At 43.2% G+C, this 23,982-nt stretch overlaps 2 protein-coding genes across 3 annotated transcripts; one reads left to right on the top strand and one right to left on the bottom strand.

Annotated features, from left to right (window-relative positions):
• The first annotated feature begins 422 nt into the window (after window positions 1–422).
• On the top strand, window positions 423–5,673 carry LOC109890843 (uncharacterized). Of its 2 annotated transcripts, none has more exons than XM_020482910.2 (6): window positions 423–548; window positions 1,012–1,663; window positions 2,135–2,239; window positions 3,102–3,163; window positions 3,442–3,720; window positions 3,887–5,673. In XM_020482910.2, the coding sequence occupies exons 1-6, from the start codon at window positions 453–455 to the stop codon at window positions 3,932–3,934; spliced, it is 1,242 nt and encodes a 413-aa protein (XP_020338499.1). In that variant the 5' UTR covers window positions 423–452; the 3' UTR covers window positions 3,935–5,673. The 2 variants fall into 2 exon arrangements, with proteins under 2 accessions (XP_020338499.1, XP_020338498.1); XM_020482909.2 differs by having other exon boundaries at window positions 3,442–3,735.
• A 2,328-nt stretch (window positions 5,674–8,001) lies between these two features.
• Window positions 8,002–14,549, bottom strand: LOC109890842 (60S acidic ribosomal protein P2-like). The gene is made up of 5 exons (XM_020482908.2): window positions 14,191–14,549; window positions 12,813–12,936; window positions 12,627–12,675; window positions 8,374–8,460; window positions 8,002–8,137 (listed from the first exon to the last, which is right to left on the bottom strand). The coding sequence occupies exons 2-5, from the start codon at window positions 12,933–12,935 to the stop codon at window positions 8,058–8,060; spliced, it is 339 nt and encodes a 112-aa protein (XP_020338497.1). The 5' UTR covers window position 12,936; window positions 14,191–14,549; the 3' UTR covers window positions 8,002–8,057.
• Window positions 14,550–23,982: the final 9,433 nt, after the last annotated feature.

Raw genomic sequence — 23,982 nt, 5'->3', positions numbered from 1 at the left:
TTGAACACAGCTCCCCCAATATGTTATCTAGTGATTAAATCATTGGTACAAACATGGGTGTGAAAATACATTATTTTTAGGTGTAGCTATCTCACCATTAGTACTATTTGGGATCCCTGAGACGTCACTACCCGAAACCCTAATCCCAACCGTAGCCCCTACTTTACCTTTACCTTTACCTAAAACTAAACCAGGGTTTCCCCAAACTCGGTCCCCCAAGAGCAGCACGTTTTGTTTTTTTGCCCTAGCACTACACAGATTCAAATAATCAACTAATCGTCAAGCTTTGATTATTTGAATCAGCTGTGTAGAGTTAGGGCAACAAAAAAAAAAACATGCACCCCTTGGAATCCCGAGGACCGAGTTTGGTAAACGCTGCCCTAACCTTAACCACTTAACCAATTTAAATGCAAACGTCATTTGGGTGACGTCAGAGTTTGACGTCCCTAAGGATGCCGTATTGCAAGGACCTATATCTCACCAAGACAACACGTCGGAATCAACACATTTATAGGGAAGGAAACGCTAGACAGACCTTTTGTAAAGTGGTGAGTAGCCTACTAGCCTACCTACGATATTCTATTTAATGTTGTCGACTGACATATTAACATGTGAAATGGCTAATTGAAAGGGGTAATGGCACTGGTAAATAGTCAACTGTTCCGGAAGAAGTGAGATCAGTAATTGCGTAAAATACTATGACCGAACAACTGTTCTGAATGTTATGGAATTTACTGTATTCGGACCCAATGTTGTGCTAATCGTGCCTGTAGCCGGATTTCTGTTGGCTACAAAGTTCATTATTTCCTGAAACTTTAAATGAACAATTTAAATCATGCAGACTTTACTTTAGGCTGAGCATTAAAAGTGAAACCACACCAACCAGAACAATATACAAGACAATTCTGCGAATGTGACATCTCATAATGTTGAATGAAGAACATTTTATAAATCTAGACAGTTTTACAGTAGTGAAGATAATGCTAATTATTTGTTTTCTATCTATTGTAGATATCCGTCATGGAGGTTACTGAGAAGGTGGTGCCCAAAAACGCCCAGCTGCTATCTCTTGGCCACAAGGACACTTGTCGCCTCTTGGAGGTGTATGTGAAGCGCAGCATCAGTTTAAATGATGGGACATGTGAGGTCCAGAGGTCACCAACAACGCCTCAGAAGTGGGTGACACTGTCAGAGAAATGCAGAAGGGTCCGCCGGCATTCTAGTGACCCCTTGATCACCTTGGAGCCCAGCACACCTGACGAGGGCATTGCCAGTAGCACACCACCTGATGAGGAAGTTGTTATACCAAATGTGTCTCTAGTAGAAATCCCTGGACCTGCTGACATTCCTGAGATTGAGACGTCTACTGAACTGGAGAATAAGTCTAAAAAGGGCAAGAAGAAGAGCAAAAATACCTCTTTCTGGAAAGGTTTTCTGGGGTTTTTCACGACGAAGGGGAGTGACAAGAAAGACGAGCAGGAGTCTGGCACAGAGAAAGATGGACAGTCACAAGGAACCTTGCAGAAAAAGAAATCCATAAGGCAAAAGAGCTCCATGAGGAGGTTATCTCTGAGAAAAATCAAGATTGACAGCCACAGAGGGTCTGTGAAGAGACCATTGGCTTTGGACAGGGCCAAGACCACTGACATAACTGGAGTTGAATGTAGGTTTGTGAGGACATGGCACCCAAATCTATTATTATCACACACTACTGAGTGTTTTCTTATTACTGTCCTTTTGTTCAAACAGGATTTTGTGGATTTGCAATCATTTTAGCTTAAAACCCTTAAGAGGGGGGGGGTAGATATTGTAACACACCCCCTTAACTCAAACAATGCAGGATAATGCCCATCTTAAAGCATTTTGGAAATAATAGACCTGTAAACACAGATACAGCAGACGGAAGAATCAACTATTCCTATTTATGATGAATGTTAACTTTTTGGTAGCTATTCAATAGGATTTTTTTTATTATGCTAAATAGATTTCGATAAGGACTTGGACTTGATTTTAATAATGTTTTGGGAATTTGGACCCTAGTTGACTCGGGGCCCTTGTTGGTAGTCCAGTTATACAGTTATTGCATGAAAAAAGACTGCAAAGGCAATGATCGTTCTTGTTACTTTTTTTACAGCGGTTGAGAGTGTGGGGCCTACTGACTCGTACTATGAGAAAGTTTCAGAAGAGCTGGAGAAGATTGTGCATGAGGTGAAAGAGACAGAGGCAGCTCTTACAGATGGTAAGTATCAATGTGCTTATGTGTATTGATGTCTTTATATATTCACACTAAAAATGACACATTCTATAGCAACATACACATTGTATGTATAAAGCTGTAAAGGTCATATAATACAGCACATCACACAAATATGTTACTGTCTAATGTAGAGTTACTACAGGTAACTGCCAAAATAATGGAAACACTTGATTAAATGAGGGACACAAAGTATTTTGAAAGCAGGTGCTTCCACGCGGGTGTGGTTGCTGAGTTAATTAAGCAGTTAATATCACATCATGCTTAGGGTCATGTATGAAAATGCTGGGCAGGCCATTATTTTGGCAACCATGACTAGGATGACAATGCCCCCATCCTCAGTGCACGAGTGGTCACTGACTGGTTTGATGAGCATGAAAACAATGTAAATCATATGCATGGCCGTCTCGGTCACCAGATCTCAACCCAATTGAACACTTATGGGAGATTCTGGAGCGGGGCCTGAGATGGCGTTTTCCACCACCATCAACAAAACACCAAGTGAGGGAATTTCTCATGGAATAATGTTGTCGTATCCCTTCAATAGTGTCCCAGACTCTTGTAGAATCTATGCCAAGGTGCATTGAAGCTGTTCTGGCTCGTGGTGGCCCAACAAACACCCTATTAACAATTTTTTTTGTTGGTTGTGATCCAGGCTGTATCACAACCGTCCGTGATTTGGAATCCCATAGGGCGGCGCACAATTGGCCCAGCGTCGTCCAGGTTTGGCTGGTGTAGGCCGTCGTTGTAAATAAGAATTTGTTCTAAAATATATCTTTTTCATTTCTTTATTTTGTCAGTTACCTGTATGTTTACCTACTTCGTGTTTTCTATCCATTTCTTCCAGAGGATGTCATAAAAAGGATCATTGTTCTGATGAAGCAGCAAGGAGACCTCATTGATAACAAGGTTTCTGTTTATAACCTACAAAAAAAGATTGCATTTGAGAAACTTAACACAGTCTTTCTTTGACACCCAATGCATCTTTCACATTTAGCATAGCTTGCTATAGGCTGGGTACCAGTCTGAATGTGCTAACATTCCACTTCTTGTAATCTGTCATATGCCAAACAAGAAGTGGAATGTTGGCACAAAACAGGTCTGGACTTTAGTCTAAACTTGCTATTTCCTAATGGATAATAACGTATTATATTCTATGGTCATGAAAGTATGTCCTCTCTCCATAGCTGAAGGAGAACCCCAGCTTGAGCTCATTCTTCCAGAAGCTGTCCTACAGCACCTTCCAGCAGTTGGCTGATACGTACGTGGAGACAGAGACACCTACACGCCAGAGCCACCAGACACCACACACTGCTGGATCTGGGCCCGTCAACGCCCCGGAGCTGGTCAAGCTGGCCTTCACTCTGGACTTCACAGCCAGGGTGGCCTGTCTCTCCAGGCATTCCAAAGGCCACATCATGGGCCTGGGCCACCGCTACTTAGAAGACCGCTTCACCCAGACACAGGTAACAACACCAGAGGCGAGTCAGACCTTTCTTCCCTCTTCTATTCAAATGTATGTAATTATGTGCAAATAAACTAAACTAGAGGTCAGACACAGGTTTTCTTAAAAGCTATAACATGTTTCCCACCCAACTAGACTAGACTAATGACATTTATGTTGCTTTTCAGGTTAATCCAGACCAGACGTTGCATAACTATGACGATCATAATCATTGATACAATGTCACATGCAAAAAAAGACTGCAGGGGAAACCGAACATTCTTCGTGGTGTAAAAGCACACGGAGTGCTCCTCGATTCCTTGTGACACAAATGGAATAGATTACTTAAAGATGACTGAAAATGAAACCCAGAGCCAAGTCGTCATGAAGGGAAAATCACACACAACACGTATAGTAGGCCTTGTTCCTGTAAATCTACACTAGGCCAATCTGTGTAATTACTATGTTTACAGGTTAGTAAGTAATGGAAATGCAATATGGAGTTCTTACCACATTTGGTACACTCTGTATTTATTTACCTAAATTATAAAATATAATATGTGCCATTTAGCAGGCACTTTTATCCAGAGCAACTAATCATGTGTGCATACATTTTACGGGAATTGAACCCACTATGCTGGCATTGCAGACGCCATACTCTACCAACCTACTCTACAACCGACCACTAGGGATAGTAAGTACTATGTACTGTAATTGCATTCACTAACTACCCTGGTACAAGGTTATTCCTCATTCTTAATCCTGGTTCTGGGACACAAAGGCGTGCATATTTTAGTTTTTGCCCTAGCTCTACACACCTGATTCCACTAATCAAAGGTTTGATGAGTAATCTAGGTGTGTTAGCTGGGGCTGGGACAAAGCTGACACCAATCAGGCCCTCGAGGACTGAGATGCCTTGTTTTTGGAAATTATACTTAGGACCCCTGTACCTTTCACCTGAAAGAATAAGAAAATCAACCTAATGAACAAAACTTTATGTAGGAATATTTCAAGGAAGTATAATACTAACCAAAAATATAAACGTGGTCATTGTGATGCACCGAGGTCACAAACTACATTTTAGACGAGACTGATTTTATGACCAAAATTACCCCATTTACACGTCAATTTTGACACTAGAATAAATGTTTGACTCATATTGTTGCCACATAGGCAGTTTTCAAATGAATTTTTTTTTTTTTTAGGGTCAGTCGCTCTTCAGACATTCCCTGACAAACATTTGGGCACAGAGTTTCTAAACCCAGAGGCGCAACATCGTGAAACTTCTGGGAATGCTTGCGATACAGACCAGGCTGGGGTTTGAGAAGTCAATGAGAGAAGTTAAAAATCTGAAGGCACAACCCAGATTCGAGTCAATGCCTTAAGTAGTTGAACATGTTATTACTCCAACCTCGTGAAAGTGACAAACTGACACGTTTTCATTTGTCAAAAACAACATATCGAAGGAGTGCCTTTGATTTGATTGCCTGCATTTGTATTGGAGAAGCAGTTTTAGCCTGTCCTTGATTTGGGCACACCTATTTACAATGGCAGGTAACCTAATTAACCACATTCATTAGCTGGACCAATAGAAACATGGAAACAATTAAATTCATGAATACAATTTTCTGTAGAGGTTGAGGATAAGTTAACTTTAGAACTGTTGACTGTTTTTAAGTGAATTATTGACTAAAAACACAACTTGCTCTTAAATGTGAATACATTAAGTAAATATGATAACCTAGAATGTATGTAGGTGAGGATTAGGCCTGCTATTCATCTGCCAAGGACAACATAGCTCAAGAGACATCCTCTCCTCCTCCATGTGAGAGATGTGTGGGGAAGCCAGGATCTCCTCAATGCTGTGGGCCAAACTCCAGTGGCAGCAGCCTCTGTCAGTGGTGGAGTTTAAGACCTCAAACAATCAATCAAATGTATTCATTAAGCCATGTTTACATCAGCAGATGTCACAAAGTGCTTATACAGAACCCCAGCCTAAATTCCAAAACAGCAAGCAATGCAGAAGCACAGTGGCTAGGAAAAACTCCCTAGAAAGGAACCAGGCTCTGAGGGGTGGCCAATCCTCTTCTGGCGGTGCCGGGTGGAGATTATAAGAGTACATGGCCATTAAGGCCAGATCGTTCTTCAATATGTTAAAATGTTCATAGATGACCAGCAGGGTCAAATAACAATCACAGTGGTTGTAACAGATCAGCACCTCAGGAGTAAATGTCAGTTGGCTTTTCATAGCCGAGCATTCAGAGGTCAAGACAGCAGGTGGGAGAGAGAGAGGGTCGAAAACAGCAGGTCAGGGTCCCATAGCCACAGGTAAAATAGCAGAGAGTGGAACGGCAGCATGACCAGGTAGACTGGAGATGGGGACAGCCAGGAGTCACCAGGCCAGGTAGTACTGAGGCATTGCCCTAAGGCTCAGGTCCTCTGGGAGGGGAGAGAGAGATGGGAGAATTAGAGGGAGCATACTTAAGTTCACACAGGACAACAGATAAGACGGGGGGACATGCCTTGACATAGACAGAAGTTACCCACCCGGCAAAGACAGATCAACATTACATTTTGATTGATACTTCATAATTGCCCACAGTTTAAAATGAACCACACCCTGAAACACTGTAGTCAATAGTTGGTTGACATCAGGGTTAACCTGACAAAAAAATATAAAAAATAATCTAACTTCAATCAGCTTTATTGATAGTGTGATAACCAGTATGTTGAAATAATCAATTATTTCCCAGTGGGGATGCTCTTGCCAATAGCAATAATAGCATGGTGTTTGTGTGGCACCTGATTACCAGTAACTGGGATCGCTGATTTAGAGGTAATATGATTTTACAGTCAGCCACGTCTATGAGTGAAGCATGAGCTGATGCGTCTTACCTGTGCACAAAGGTTCCTCCTGGGGCAGGAGAGCTTTACAAAGGAAGTCACAACCAGTTTGACATCCTGCCAGAGCCTTCTCCGGGACCTGGCGGATGTACATGTGAAATTTAAACAGACGTGTACCAATGGTAATATGGTATAAACACAAGCATGACAGAAAGAGACTTACCGGTAGTTATGTAACTAAGGGGTAGACTGTACATAAAATCTAATAATAGTTTTGCCCTAGACTAGTGATAGGACAAGAATGCTTTCTGAAGCAAAAGTCGCCCAGTACAATCAGACTTCAGTATCGAAAGTCAATGTAATTACTAAAATATACATAATTTCAAATTCCTTATATTAATCAAACCATACAGCACCATTTTTTTATATTTTTTATTTACAGATAGGGGCCAGCTTCAACACTCAGACATTATTTACAAATGAAGCAAGTGTTTAGTGAGTCCGCCAAATTCGAGGCATTAGGGATGACCTCTTGATAAGTGTGTGAATTGGACTATTTTCCTTCCTATCCTGCTAACCATTCAAAAAAATAATAATTTAAGATATTTGGCCAGGTTAGGAGTAGACTGACCAGGCACTGTTTGGACTGCCAGACACCATGTTGCAAGGTGCAACTAGAGTAGATATTCAGGAAAAGTTGATTTGCACTGTCTGTGAAGATAACATTTTAGAAACAGAACATTGATTACATCAAATCATATTACATTTATCCACAAGATGTCACCATTGTGTCGTGAATGGCAGTAACCAATTTCTCTCCACCCCTTGGATATTGGTAAAAGTGCCAAACACAGCAACAAATAAGAGGTGGAATAGAGGACAGTCAGATCGGAACTTCTGCATGGTGCAGTATGCAGCACACCAACAAATTTGTTATTCTTAGAACTAGGGATGTAGTTGCGCATATGTAGATTTAAAAAACACATTGGTGTAATTTCAGTCTAAATATTTGCGGTAGTTAGACACAGAGTAAACAAAATATATTCTACCAGTTAAGTACAATTTAAAAAATCACAAATTAGACTTGCTGATTCTAAACAATTGTGTCCACAGTAAAACTCATTGGCCAGGCTATTCAATGAATCAAGGTTGAAAAACAGAAAACCCATGCCAGCTGTGAAATTCAGGTCTCCCAGGTTTCCAGTTCTTCATATCTTATAATCCCACAAGGTTTCCCCTTTTCTTGCACGACCGGCAAATTCTAACTGCCACAAAAAAATATGAAGTTCGGTACTCAAAATAAACACCATTGTTCTGCCAGACTTTAAGTTTGTCTCAGGCAACGGTCAATATTTTAGTAGGCTGCTGGCTAGTGTTTGTCACTAACTTTAACATTCCTACAATACTGGACAGTTGTGTGTGTGTGTGTATATATTTTTGTTTTTAAAGAAACAATGGATTTCTGGTAACAATTTCAAATTTTATTGTTTTTTTTCACTTCTCGCGGAAGAAAAATTAATCAAAGAGGCCGAATCCCATGTCGTCATCAGATCCCTCTTCAGATTCCTCTTTCTTCTCCTCCTTTTTCTCTTCCGCTGCAGACACACAAACATAGGTTAGCTTCATGTTTGGAAGTCTATCCGCAAAACACATAGTTCATTTCCAGAAATGCAATAACAGTGTCTAATATGAATCACAGGCCTTTTCCTCTAATTATGTTGTTTAATGCAATTATTTTCAAAGAAATGTGTTTCAGTCCATTGAAATGTTTGGCACCATATTGTGGAATGTGATGTGAGACAAAAGGAGATACATGAGAGATTGATCTTACCAGCAACAGGAGCAGTGCCAGCTACAGCGCCAGCTGCAGGAGCTGCCACAGCACCACCTGCTGGCACGGAGGCCAACTTAGAGAGGCCTGCAAAGCGTAAAGGATCAATTCATTGACAGGTAACAAATTAACGTGAACCGTGAATGAACGAATGACTGATGACATTTGCACCTATTTGCAATCTATAGACCAAAGTAGGGCTGTCCCTGGCAACAGCAAAAAAATTGATCAAGTCGTCTGTTCTTTTGACCAATCGATGGGCCACAGAACAAAGTGTTTATCGCGCTGTCCGTGTTGGGAAAACGGCAAAATAATTACATCCATTTCTGACTGAAAAGTTCTGTCAGTGAAATTCCCAATTTATTTAGGAAAAACATTCCCTATTCCCTCAACCCTTGCTCTCTTTACACGACATGTATGCATTGCATGCACATGACCAAAAACCTATTCACACAGGACTAGTATTACTGGAGAACGTTGGATATGCAATTATTACTTCAGAATGTCCGTTATTCCAGAGGATGATTTGGACAGGATTTGTTTTCCCCCCAAACTGCCCCCTGTAATTCTCCTTTTTAAAAATTTTTTATTATAAATTGACGGTTGTGACGGAAGCCCGGAAATTTTTATTCTAAGCGCGAAGATACAGTATTTCAACATGTCTAGGTGATCGGGCTAACTCTAGCTTGGTTCCCGAGTTTCTAAACCATACCGAACCATCTTTCCTATAGTGTCGCCATCATATTTGAATTGAGGAAGTGTGATCATAATCATTGGAATATTTTAGCGATCCGCAGTATGCCCTAAATGTCCTCCAGCCTTTAGATGTGAGCTAAACAGTGCAATTGCACTTGAGATGTATTTTAAGGCAATGGGTGAGAGTTAACTTATCATTTCCAAATGTTTAGCTTGGTTATATGCTGCTTTGCGATCTACTAAACAGCAAGGGTTGCATTAAATAGGTTCAATATTTTATACTGATGCATTTGGCAATATTCAATTAATACGCACAAAACAAACAAACGCATTCACTGAAAGTTGATAGGCTACATGTAGGCCATTCAAATATAGCTTATGCGCAGCATTTAGTTACATCTATCGATTCAGTTATTGTTTTCTTGTTCAAACCACAAGCAACACCTGTCAAACTCAAGACATTTCTCAAAACACAGGAATGTCGATTCACACCGGGCTAGTACCATCAGAGGACCTTGGAGCTTGCAAAAAAACAGTAGGTTATTCTGGCTGGAATTGTTACTTTCCTGCCATGTGTTGACAGTCGGACGGGACAAAAATGGCAGATGTGGTGTTTTGTGCAAGTGCACATAATTACATTATCCGACCTCCCCCAGTAAAACGAATCCCAACCGAATAGGAAACAATAGTGCCTAACATATAGCATATCATAATTAGAGGTTGACCGATTAATCAGGGCAGATTTCAAGTTTTCATAACAACCGGAAATCTGTATTTTTTTTTACAACTTGATTTAACGAGGCAAGTCAGTTAAGAACACATTCTTATTTTCAATGACGGCCTAAGAACGGTGGGTTAACTGCCTTGTTCAGGGGCAGAACGACAGATTTTTTACATTGTCAGCTCAGGGATTCAATCTTGCAACCTCACGGTTAACTAGTCCAACACTAACCACCTGCCTCACGAGGAACTTACCTGTTACCTTGGCTTCTTACTGCATTCGCGTAAGTTGCCAGCTAGCATTAAAGTTACCTTATAAAAAACAATCAATCAATCATAATCACTATTTAACTACACATAGTTGATATTACTAGTTTATCTAAAGTGTCCTGCGTTGCATATAATCGATGCGGTGCGCATTCGCGAAAAAGGACTGTCGTTGCTCTGTGTACCTAACCATATACACCAATGCCTTTCTTAAAATCAATACACAGAAGTATACATTTTTAAACCTGCATATTTAGCTAAAAGAAAGGTTAGCAGGCAATATTAACCAGAAATTGTCACTTCTCTTGCGTTCATTGCAAGCACAGTCAGGGTATATGCAAGTTTGGGCCGCCTGGCTGATTGCGAACTAATTTGCCAGAATTTTACGTAATTATGACATAACATTGAAGGTTGTGCAATGCAACAGCAATATTTTGACTTAGGGATGCCACCCGTTAGATAAAATACAGAACGGTTCCGTATTTCACTGAAATAATAAACGTTTTATTTCCGAAATTATAGTTTCCGGATTTGACCATATTAATGACCTATGGCTCATATTTCTGTGTGATATAATTAAGTCTGATTTGATAGAGCAGCCTCCTGACTGAGCGGTGGTAGACAGTAGCAGGCTCGTAAGCATTCATTCAAAAAGCACTTTTGTGCATTTTTCCAGCAGCTCTTCGCAATGCTTCAAGCATTGCGCTGTTTATGACTTCAAGCCTATCAACTCCTGAGATGAGGCTGGTGTAACCGATGTGAAATGGCTAGCTAGTTAGCGGGGTGCGCGCTAATAGCATTTCAAACGCCACTCGCTCTAAGACTTGGCGTGGTTGTTCCCCTTGCTCCGCAAGGCCCGCGGCTTTTGTGGAGCGATGGGTAACACTGCTTCGAGGGTGGCTGTTGTCGATGTGTTCCTGGTTCGAGCCCAGTTAATTCCTATAATAACTACAACTTAAAACTTCTTACTTGGGAATATTGAAGACTCATGTTAAAAGGAACCACCAGCTTTACTATGTTCTCATGTTCTGAGCAAGGAACTTAAACGTTAGCTTTTATACATGGCACGTATTGCACTTTTACTTCTCCAAAACTTTGTTGTTGCATTATATAAGGCTAAATAGATTTTATTGATGTATTATATTAAGTTAAAATAAGTGATCATTCAGTATTGTTGTAATCGTCATTATTATTATTACAAATAAATAAATAAATAAAATAAATAAATAAAAAAAAAATTTTTTTTTAAATCGGCATTGGCTTTTTTGGTCCCCCAATAATCGGTATCGGTGTTGAAAAATCATAATCGGTCAAACTCTAATCATAATCGCATCAATAAATTGGTTATAAATAACTCAACGTGACTGCAAAATGGATGCAGACATGACAAATTCGAAATGGGAGAATATTTAAGGGTTGCTCAGCAGGCAGAGGGAAAGTCAGATGTGGGGAATAAATCTGAATAGTTGTGGAAAATACTGGAGATCAAGAAAAAGGTAAGGAGCATGCGCTGCCTGCATATTGTGTGTGCCAAACTGATGCTGTATGGATTAATATAATTTCTGGCCACTTGGAACAATGTAAACACTAAGTATAAGCGTACCATAATAGCAAAGGGAGTGTTATTATTATTAGAAATATAGTTTTCCCGACAATTTTGAACATGGTAAACAGGAAATAAATAATAGCCGAAGTTTTTTGGTAAAGCCTTTATTTTACCCAAGGCAAAAAAAAATAAAAACAGCCAAATTTGCGAAATGGTTTACTTGCCATGTCATTCTTGTGCTCATGGAATCATTAGGCTATTAACCAAATTCGACGAAAGACTGTTCGACGAAATAAATCTTGGTTGACCAACAGCCTATCGACCAAACAATCGACTAAATGGGATCAGCCCTAGACCAAAGCCAGTCACACTATAGTGCCAAACCAAGAAGTACTGAGAAAATATCTCAGCCAACAGTACGGTTTGGGTTGACCCTATAGTGCAAATCAGGCATAATGAGCTACAGAATTGTTAACAGGATGTACGGTATGTATTGCTCCGAACCCGTTACAGATTGGCTAATGGAAACATAACCCGTTTTTGGCAATCCGTACTTGATTCAGGTAAAAAGATTATCTTATAAAATGTCTGTGCCCAGTTGCAGGCGGTTCTCCAAAAATCAAACAATATAAAGAAAGATATTAAATCCACAAAGTGAGCAGTTCCCTCTATATTTTAGCTACCAGACATCTTGCATTTCCCAACACCTATGCAGGAACTAAACGTTTCTACACGATGCGGACGCGTGTGGAAGTAGATGACAGTGCATCACACAGTGCGACCAAAAACAAAGATCTACACCCAAGAGGCATCTCTCATTTGATATAAAACGTGGATTTAATATCTTTCTGAATAATCTCTGGTATATACCGAATCGAGAACAAAGAAAGTATCAGGAAGAACAGGTTAGTTGAAAAATTCCTTGCGATGCTTCCCATTAGCCAATCTGTAACATTAACAATTCTGTAGCTATGACCATGCATGAACTCACGAGTCAAATCAAAGATAAGGGAAAATGCCTCACCAGCGTTCATGACTTCGTTGATGTCTTTTCCATTTAATTCATTGACAACCTGTGAAAACAAATTCAGGTTCTAATCATCACCAGTTACTGTGTAAACCGAGGCCTCCATCGTGCAACAGTGTCCATGGAAACAAAAGTAACTCAGTTTATCTTATCAAAACAGCATCTCCCTAAATGGTGCCATACCTTGTTTAGGCGCTCCGCTTCGGCCTCGATTCCAACACTCCCCAGGATGGTCTTGATGTCCTTTGAGGAGGGGCTGGTGTTGCCACCGAGCACAGCCAGGAGGTAAGCGGCCACGTAACGCATTCTGCAAGAGATATGGAGAAGGGAAAAAAACGATTATAAACTATATTGGTCTACGTGACATGCATTCTGAGGATATTCAAATTGGCCTTACCCAGAGTCCATGTGACGATATGAGTAGCCTAATTAGAAATGGCTACAGTGTTTTCCACAAGCACATGGAGTACCCAGCCAAATAGAAATAGTAAGGCAGGCTCCCCCGTACTGGGGGGGTTAAGAAATGTTTGCAGGACAAGCTTTATTTTGGTGACCTCTGGTACATTCTAATACTATAATGTATTTTCAATAACACTGATCAAATGTGTTCACACTTTCACAGTGTTATTCATCAGCTGTTGTACAATAACATAAACAAGACAATTCTATTTATGACTGTTAATAAAATATTGGTAATTTCTTGAATGTCTATTAGCTAGCCCAGGGTTTCCAGAACTCAGTCATTGGGGACCACATGGGGTGTACATTTAGGTTTTGTCATAGCACAACACAGCTGATTATTTATTTTTTATATATATATATAAAAAACAATAATTTAAATAATCAACAGCCAGCTTTGAATATTTCAATCAGCTGTCCCCTAGTACTAGGGGGAAAAAATAAATGTGCACCCCTTGCGGTCCCCAGAACCCAGTTCTCTAGCCAACTGGCGTTGTCACTAGTTACCACAGCTACAAAGTCAGAATTGGTTCTGTATAGTGAAACAATTGATTTTTGGTCTTAATTTATGTTTAAGCATAAGGTTAGCAGTGTGGTTAAAGTTAGGGTTACGCCAAGGGTACATTTTTTACATACCTTTTTTAAGTAGCTGGGGTTTTGCTATAATTATGACTGTGGTAACTAATAAAGACCATGTTACTGTCATAAATGCATAGCTAGCATGCTGCGCTAGGGACAGTATCGGAGCATGCACTAGACTCAAGACACGTGAAAACGCAAGTCAATGTTACAACAAACGGGTAATTGTAAAAATGTTATGAAAGGAGTAAGATTTCACATACAGATAAAGACAGTAAAATGTGTTCGTGGTGCTCATGCGATGGTGTGATGTTTGCAGCTAGTGTAGCTCGCTTTTACGTTAGCCTCTCTGCCTTAGCTTTGAACACTAACACGTGCTCTTTAATTGCGAAAGTAGTACATTCTCTTGTTGTACAAGATGACCTCTGACAATATAGTTGAACATTAGTACAACTTAACTATAATACTGCAAACACTGAATCAACTGTTTATGGTCTAAAACGTATTATAAAGATGAACTTACTTTAAGTCTATAGAGACACGAAACGTCAGTCACGCTGAATTTTCTGGAAGGGAGAGAGGGGAAGAGTCTCGCGTAGTCTTCTTCTTCTTTGGTGGGATTTATCGGCAGTTGGCATCCAACGTTATGGTGCATTACCGCCACCTACTGTACTGGAGTGTGGGTTCGCGACAGGGAAAAACTAAATCGTACCTGCCAGCCCTGTTGCTCTTAAAAAAGATAACAAAATATTTGAGACTATATCGAATGACGTTCAACTCAATATACTCTAAACTAATTTCCTGTATCCCCTTGTCCCTCATACTAGATCTCAGCATCTCTCTTTCCCTCTGATACTGCCCACACTGTCGCAATACATGCTCCACGGTCTCTGTTTCCTGTCAATAATCACACTTTGCTGTTGGATGCTTTCCTATCACATTTAAGGTCTTGTTCAACCGGCTGTGTCTCACATTTAATCGTATAAAAAATATCCTCTTCTCTTCTGTCCCTTCCTGCCCCCCCCCCCCCCCACATACTTTCCTCTGTACTTGAAATAAATGACTGCCCTTAGTATCTCTATTCCACTGCGCCTGCCATCTCTTCATCATCACTGTATATATCAGGCTTTTTGCCTCTGCCTTGCTCATTGAAACTACAACATCGACATCCCCACTACTCAGTGCTTGTTTAGCCAGTACCTAAACTGCCTCGTTCCCCTCCATCCCGGACGATGCTGGGCCAATTGTATGCCGCCCTATGGGACTCCCAAACACGGCCGGATGTGTCAAATAAGATAAGCAGTGCCCACTTTGTCAAAGGCAGGGGTGCAGAGTATTTTATATGTCCATTCCCAGCGAGTCTCTACAGGGTGCTATTGAAGAGACAAATCGCTGCCACGCTCCACCAACGTTCCATCCAACTAACATAAATCATGTAGCAGCAGATATAGTATATGGTAGAAAGAGTATGTGGCCTTTTCTGTAGCCTACAGGCTGGAGGTGAAATATATGACAATGAGACTAACACTTTTTACATCATGAAGGTGTCACGCCCTGGTCGAAGTATTATTGTGTTTGTCTTTATTTATTTGGTCAGGCCGGGGTGTGGCATGGGTTTATTGTGGTGTGTTTTGTCTTGGGGTTTTGTTAGTTATTGGGTGTGTGGCTTAGTGGTGGTATCTAGCAAGGTCTATGGCTGTCTGGAGTGGTTCTCAATCAGAGGCAGGTGTTTATCGTTGTCTCTGATTGGGAACCATATTTAGGCAGCCATAGTCTTTGAGTGTTTTGTGGGTGATTGTTCCTGTCTTTGTGTTTGCACCAGATAGGGCTGTTTCGGTTTGCACATTTCATTGCGTTGTAGTTTCTTCATGTATAGTTTTTCCTTCATTAAAATATCATGAATCATCATCACGCTGCATTTTGGTCCGACTCTCCTTCACCACAAGAGAACCGTTACAGAATCACCCACCACAACAGGACCAAGCAGCGTGTCAACAGGCAGGAGCAGCAGGAGATACGTAATAAGGAATTCTGGACATGGGAGTAAATCCTCGACGGGAGAGCTAAACCAGGGGAGTGTAGCCGCCCCAAGGTGCAGCAGGAGAAGAGGCAACAGGAGCAGCCCAAAGAGGAGTACAGTATGGACTATACTTCTTGGTAGGAGATAGACAGGTGGGCGGTCGACCCAGGGAGAGTGCCGGTGCCCGCCTGGGATTCGATGGAGCAGTGTGCGGAAGGTTATCGGAGAATGGAGTTGGCGAAGCAAGCACGGCGGCACGGACAGAAGCCCGAGAGTCAGCCCCAAAAATATATTGGGGGGGGGGGCTCACAGGGAGTAGGGCTACGCCAGGTAGGAGACCTGCGCAAACTCCCTGTGCTTACCGGGGGGGCTAGAGAGACCGGGCAGGCACCGTGTTATGCAGTGGCGCGCACGGTGTCCCCAGTGCGGGTGCATAGCCCGGTGCGGTATATTCCAGCTCCTCGTATCGGCCGGGCTAGAGTGGGCATCGAGCCAGGTAAGGTTGGGCAGGCTCGGTGCTCCAGTGCGCCTGCACGGTCCGGTCTATCCAGTACCACCTTCACGCACCAGCCCTCCGGTGGCAGCTCCCCGCACCAGGCTTCCTGTGCGTGTTCTCGGCCCAGTACCACCAGTGCCAGCACCACGCATCAGGCCTACAGTGCGCATCGCCTCTCCAGCGCTGCCGGAGTCTCCCGCCTATCTAGCGCTGCCAGAGCCTTCCTCATCTCCAGCGCTGCCGGAGTCTCCCGCTTGTTCAGCACTGCCGGAGCCTTTCTCCACTCCTGCCCTGCCGGAATCCCCCGCCTGTTCAGCGCTGCCAGAGCCTTCCTCCTCTACAGCACTGCTGGAGTCTCCTGCCTGTTCAGCGCAGCCAGAGCTGCCAGCCTGCATGGAGCAGCCAGAGCTGCGAGCCTGCATGGAGCAGCCAGAGCTGCCAGTCTGCAAGGAGCTGCCAGTCTGCACGGAGCTGCCAGAGCTGCCAGTCTGTAAGAAGCCGCCAGAGCTGTCAGCCTACATGGAGCAGCCAGAGCCGCCAGTCAGAGTGGAGCCGCCAGTCAGCGTGGAGCAGCCAGATCCGTCAGTCTGCCAGGATCCGCCAGTCAGCCAGACTCTTCCAGATCCGCCAGTCAGCCAGACTCTTCCAGATCCGCCAGTCAGCCAGACTCTTCCAGATCCGCCAGACTCTTCCAGATCCGCCAGACTCTTCCAGATCCGCCAGACTCTTCCAGATCCGCCAGACTCTTCCAGATCCGCCAGACTCTTCCAGATCCGCCAGACTCTTACAGATCTGCCCGACTCTTACAGATCCGCCAGTCAGCCAGACTCTTCCAGATCCGCCAGTCAGCCAGACTCTTCAAGATCCGCCAGTCAGCCAGACTCTTCAAGATCCGCCAGTCAGCCAGACTCTTCCAGATCCGCCAGTCAGCCAGACTCTTCCAGATCTTCCAGATCCGCCAGTCAGCCAGACTCTTCCAGATCCGCCAGACTCTTCCAGATCCGCCAGACTCTTCCAGATCCGCCAGACTCTTCCAGATCCGCCAGTCAGCCAGACTCTTCCAGATCCGTCAGCCAGGATCTGCCGGATCGAACTACCTGCCTGAGCTTCCCCTCTATGCTGAGCTGCCCCTCTATGCTGAGCTGCCCCTCTATGCTGAGCTGCCCCTCTATGCTGAGCTGCCCCTCAGTCCCGAGCTGCCCCTCAGTCCAGTGGGTTTCTGGGTGAGGACTACTAGGCCATGGTCGGCGGCGAAGGTGGACTATCCTAGGACGCGAGGAGGAGGGACTAGGACATTGACAGAGTGGGGTCTACGTCCGGATCCGCCACCATGGACAGACGCCCACCCGGACCCTCCCTATTGTTTTGACGTGTGTCCGGGAGTCCGCACCTTAGGGGGGGGGGGGGTTCTGTCACGCCCTGGTCGAAGTATTATTGTGTTTGTCTTTATTTATTTGGTCAGGCCGGGGTGTGACATGGGTTTATTGTGGTGTGTTTTGTCTTGGGGTTTTGTTAGTTATTGGGTGTGTGGCTTAGTGGAGGTATCTAGCAAGGTCTATGGCTGTCTGGAGTGGTTCTCAATCAGAGGCAGGTGTTTATCGTTGTCTCTGATTGGGAACCATATTTAGGCAGCCATATTCTTTGAGTGTTTTGTGGGTGATTGTTCCTGTCTTTGTGTTTGCACCAGATAGGGCTGTTTCAGTTTTCACATTTCATTGCTTTGTAGTTTCTTCATGTATAGTTTTTCCTTCATTAAAATACCATGAATCATCATCATGCTGCATTTTGGTCCGACTCTCCTTCACCACAAGAGAACCGTTACAGCAGGTTTCTCAGATCATATAACTTAACCTAAATGGTGCCCAATGAAACAAAACATTTGCTGATATATTAACAAACAACATATCCTCAAAAAAAAGGACAGGTTGAAGTAAAATGGACAATATGGAACTGATAGTCAGGCTACTCACAACTGCTGTACAGGAGTTTCACCCCGTGTGCTACATTGTCATGATCAGTGGTTTCAAGTTTGTATCCGTCGGAATTTTACATACACCTTAGCCAAATACATTTAAACTACATTTTTCACAAATCCTGACATTTAATCCAAGTAACAATTCCCTGTTTTAGGCCAGTTTGGATCACCGTTTTATTTTAAGAATGTTAAATGTCTTAATTATAGTAAAGAGAATGATTTATTTGTAACGGCGTTCTTCGTTCGTTGAAAGAGAGTCGGACCGAAATGCAGCGTGGTGGTTACTCATGTTCTTTAATGAATGAAAAGTGACGATACATGAAATAACTTAATAAATACAAAAACAACAAACGGAACGTGAAACCTAATACAGCCTATCTGGTGACAACACAGAGACGGGAACAATCACCCACGAAATACAAAGCGAACTCAGGCTACCTAAATACGGTTCCCAATCAGAGGAAACGAGAAGCACCTGACCCTAATCGAGAACCGCCTCAGGCAGCCAAGCCTACACTCGACACACCCCTAATCAACCACAATCCCAATGCCTACAAAAACCCCCAATACGACAACACAATAACCCATGTCACACCCTGGCCTGAACAAATAATAAAGAAAACACAAAATACTAAGACCAAGGCGTGACATTATTTCAGCTTTTATTTCTTTCATCACATTCCCAGTGGGTCAGAAGTTTACATACACTCAATTAGTATTTGGTAGCATTGCCTTTCAATTGTTTAACTTGGGTCAAATGTTTCAAGTAGCCTTCCATAAGCTTCCCACAATAAGTTGGGTGAATTTTGGCCCATTCCTAATGACAGAACTGGTGTAACTGAATCAGTTTTGTAGGCCTCCTTGCCCGCACACATTTTCAGTTCTGCCCATAGGACCAGGGCTTTGTGATGGCAACTCCAATACCTTGACTTTGTTGTCCTTAAGCCATTTTGCCACAACTTTGGAAGAATGCTTGGGGTCATTGTCCATTTTGAAGAACCCTTTGTGACCATGTCTTGAGAAGTTGCTTCAATATATCCACATAAGTTTCCCCCCTCATGATGCCATCTATATGTGAAGTGCACCAGTCCCTTCAGCAACAAAGCACCCCACAACATGATGCTGCCACCCCCGTGCTTCACGGTTGGGATGGTGTTCTTCGGCTTACAAGCTTCCCCCTTTTTCCTCCAAATGTAACGATGGTCATTATGGCCAAACAGTTCTATTTTTGTTTCATCAGACCAGAGGACATTTCTCCAAAAAGTACGATCTTTGTCCACATGTGCAGTTGCAAACCATAGTCTGGCTTTTTTAAGCAATGGTTTCTTCCTTGCTGAGTGGCCTTTCAGGTAATGTTGATATAGGACTCACTTTACTGTGGAAATAGATAATTTTGTACCTGTTTCCTCCAGCATCTTCACAAGGTCCTTTGCTGTTGTTCGGGGATTGATTTGCACTTTTCGCACCAAAGTACGTTCATCTCTAGGAGACAGAACACGTCTCCTTCCTGAGCGGTATGACAGCTGCGTGGTCCCATTGTGTATATACTTGTGTATTATTGTTTATACAGATGAACGTGGTACCTTCAGGCATTTGGAAATTGCTCCCAAGGATGAACCAGACTTGTGGAGGTCTACAATGTTTTCTGAGGTCTTGGCTGATTTTTTTTGATTTTCCCATGATGTCAAGCAAAGAGGCACTGCATTTGAAGGTAGGCCTTGAAATACATCCACAGGTACACCTCCAATTGACTCATATTATGTCAATTAGCCTATCAGAAGCTTCTAAAGCCACAACATAATTTTCTGGAATTTTCCAAGCTGTTTAAAGGCACAGTCAACTTTGCATATGTAAACTTCTGACCCACTGGAATTGTGATACAGTGAATTACAAGTGAAATAATCTGTCTGTAAACAATTGTTGGAAATATTTATTGTATCATGCACAAAGTAGATGTCCTAACCGACTTACCAAAACTATAGTTTGTTAGCAAGAAATTTGTGGAGTGGTTGAAAAAACTAGTTTTAATGACTCCAACCTAAGTGACTTCAACTGTACTTTTATTTGATTTTGGATCCTGCGGCTCTGTTGGGCTTATTTGCTGTGAGTGCTGCTGTCTGTCCCGGTATCCTGCCAGATTCCACATAGGGGGAGAGACATGAAAGCCCAGCTAGCCTAGTTGGCTCGGAGGTCTCAAACAGAGGTCACTATTGAACGTTTCCAGCGCTGCAGGAGCTGTGTTTACTTTGCTTTGTTCTGGGACAATGTGGACCGCGCTGACTTTCAATGTAGCAACTGCTTGCGGAGGACAACAGGAGCGAAGTGGCAACTCTTAACAAGTAGCAACCATACACAAGCTAGTGGTGAATCTACCCCCGCCTACTTTTTTATTTTTATTCCATCTCAGTAGCCAGACACCGTTCTGGTCTGATTTTTGCCACCTAGTCGGCTCTCCAAGGCCGACTGTTCGATGCTAAGCAGGGTTCCATCACTTCCCAGGAGAACAGAGCTGTTCTCGACCAAACAAACCAGCCGTAGAGGTACGTCACTCGCCACAGAAGTTGAAGAAAGTGTCAACTGGTGACAATATCCATGGAGATGTTGAGCCCGGATCTGACACAGACCAGAAACAGCTTTGCAGCCCTGGATTCAGAGGTTCCTGCGCCTTCTTCCTTGTGGGCTTTCCATTCAAGATTGGATCCGGAGGTACCTGCGTCTTCGTCCTCGGTTCTGTCTCCCTCTCCGGTGGCTTATACCTCGGGTTCAGATCCTCAGAGCTCCCACCCTCATCAGACCATGAGGCTGCCTGAGAGACCGGCCCATTCAACATAAACCAGCTGTCATTTTAGGCAGCTCTATGGTGAGAAATATCTCAGTTCCCAAGGCAAAAACCCTGTGCTAACCAGGAGCACGAGTACAGGACATCACAAGGCTGCTTCCGACTGTTCTACGACAGATGCCGGGAGTTGACACTGTCGTGGTCCATGTGGGGTCAAACAACATCAGGAGGGCTTGCTCGGAACATCTGAAAATTGATTTTAAAGAACTGATTTTAGCATTAAAATACTCCAAAAAAACTGCCAATCATTTCAGGTCCAGTACCATCGTTGGGCCGTGAGTGTGAAAGATTCAGCAGACTGCTGGCATTACACATCTGGCTAAATAATTACTGTAGCTCTGCTAGAGTTAATTTTATGGATAACTTTGACACCTTCTGGAAACAGAGGACACTCTTCAGGAATGACGGAGTACATCCAAATCATCTTGGCTCCTGGACTCTGTCCATGCATTTCAAGGCTCCGTTGAAACAATTACTTTTCAATGATCCAAGACCATCTCAATTAATCCCTACCATTGTGACAATGAGTCATCATAATGCTGTATCAAATGTACATGATCCTAAGGGCATTGAAACATGTCACTGAAACATGCATGAGAGCACCAGCTGTTCCAGGCGACTGTGTGATGGCGCTCTCTGCAGCCAATGTGAGTAGGACCTTTAAACAGGTCAGCAGACATAAGGCCGCAGGGCCAGACGGATTACCAGGACGTGTACTGCGAGCATGCGCTGACCAACTGGCAAGTGTCTTCACTGACATTTTCAACCTCTCCCTGTCCGAGTCTGTAATACCAACATGTTTTAAGCAGACCACTATTGTCCCTGTTCCCAATAACATTAAGGTAACCTGCCTAAATGACTAACCAACCCGTAGCACTCACGGTTGTAGCCAAGAAATGCTTTGAAAGGCTGGTGATGGCTCACATCAACACCATTATCCCTGAAACCCTAGACCCACTCCAGATCCACAGATGATGCAATCTCTATTGCATTTCACACGGCCCTTTCCCACCTGGACAAAAGGAACATCTGTGAGAATGCTATTCATTGACTACAGCTCAGCGTTCAACACCATAGTGCCTTCAAAGCTCATCACTAAGCTAAGGACCCTGGGACTAAACACCTCCCTCTGCAACTGGATCCTGGACTTCCTGACGGGCTGCCCCCAGGTGGTAAGTGTAGGTAACAACATCTGCCACACTGATCCTCAGCACAGGGGCCCCTCAGGGGTGCGTGCTCAGTCCCCTCCTGTACTCCCTGTTCAATCATGACTGCATGGCCAGGTACGACTCCAACACCATCATTAAGTTTGCAGATGACACAACAGTGGTAGGCTTGATCACCGACCACGACGAGACAGAGACCTGGCCGTGTGGTGCCAGGACAACAACCTCTCCCGCAATTTGATCAAGACAAAGAAGATGATTGTGGACTATAGGAAAAGGAGGAGTGAGCATGCCCCCAATCTCATCGACGGGGCTGTAGTGGAGCAGGTTGAGAGCTTCAAGTTCCTTGGTGTCCACAACAAGACAGTTGTGAAGAGGGCACAAAAAAACTTCTTCCCCACAGGAGACTGAAAATATTTGGCATGGGTCCTCAGATCCTCAAAAGGTTCTACAGCTGCACCATGGAGAGCATCCTGACTGGTTGCTACACTGCCTGGTATTGCAACTGCTCGGCCTCCGGCCGCAAGGCACTACAGAGGGTAGTGCGTATGGCCCAGTACATCACTGGGGCCAAGCTTCCTGCCATTCAGGACCTCTATACCAGGCGGTGTCAGAGGAAGGCCCAAAACATTGTCCAAGACTCCAGCCACCCTAGTCATAGACTCCAGCCACCCTAGCCATTGTCCAAGACTCCAGCCACCCTAGTCATAGACTGTTCTCTCTGCTACCGCACGGCAAGCGGTACCGGAGCGCCAAGTCTAGATCCAATAGGCTTCTAAACAGCTTCTACCCCTAAGACATAAGACTCCTGAACATCTAATCAAATGGCTACCCAGACTATTTGCATTACTCCCCCCCACCCCCTCTTTTACGCTGCTGCTACTCTCTGTTATTATCTATGCATAGTCACTTAAAAAAATCTACCTACATGTACATATTACCTCAATTACCTCGACTAACCGGTGCCCCCGCACATTGACTCTGTACCGGTACCCCCTGTATATAGTCTTGCTATTGTTATTTTACTGCTGCTCTTCAATTACTTGTTCCTTTTATTTCTTATTCTTATTTTTTAAACTGCATTGTTGGTTAGGGGCTTGAAAGTAATCATTTCACTGTAAGGTTGTATTTGGCGCATGTGACTAATACAATTTGGTTTGATTGGCAAACACAATATAAGTAAGTTTATGTGCCCCTAATTGCACAGAATACCTCTGTTTATCCTACAGCTATTGTATACAGTAACCATGAGCCTCTGAACCAGAGTTACACTGTTTGCACTGAGGCGATGTGCTCTAGTTGGAAGATAATTTTGTGTAGCTCACCCTGCACTATCAGCTCCAATATAAATAACATGAGCAAGTCTACTTCTGATAAGCTTCCCAGTAAAGCATTCAAATCAATCAAGCAACCCAGAAAATTGCTAAAATTAGGTCATATTTAACAGCCTGAGAAACAATGTCCATTACTTCAGTAAGTTGCTTGTAACAGATGACATAAATATTCTGCCTATCTCTGAAACTCACTTAGATCATACCTTTGATGATACAGTGGTAGCAATACATGGTTATAACATCTCCCGAACAGACAGAAATGCCAACGGGGGCGGTGTTGTGGTCTATATTCAGAACCACATTCCTGTAGAGCTTAGAGATTATCTAACATTAAATACTGTTTAAGTAATATGGCTACAGGTTCATCTGCCTCACCTAAAGCATATTCTTGTGGGAAGCTGCTATAGACCACCAAGTGCTAACAGTCAGTATCTAGATAATAAGTGTGAAATGTATGTGATATCAACAGAGAAGTATATTTTCTG

This window comes from Oncorhynchus kisutch, linkage group LG5 (assembly GCF_002021735.2).
Source record: "Oncorhynchus kisutch isolate 150728-3 linkage group LG5, Okis_V2, whole genome shotgun sequence".
NCBI lineage: Eukaryota > Metazoa > Chordata > Actinopteri > Salmoniformes > Salmonidae > Oncorhynchus > Oncorhynchus kisutch.
The sequence above is the reverse complement of the archived record's forward strand: the minus strand, read 5'-3'. Positions and strand labels throughout refer to the sequence as shown.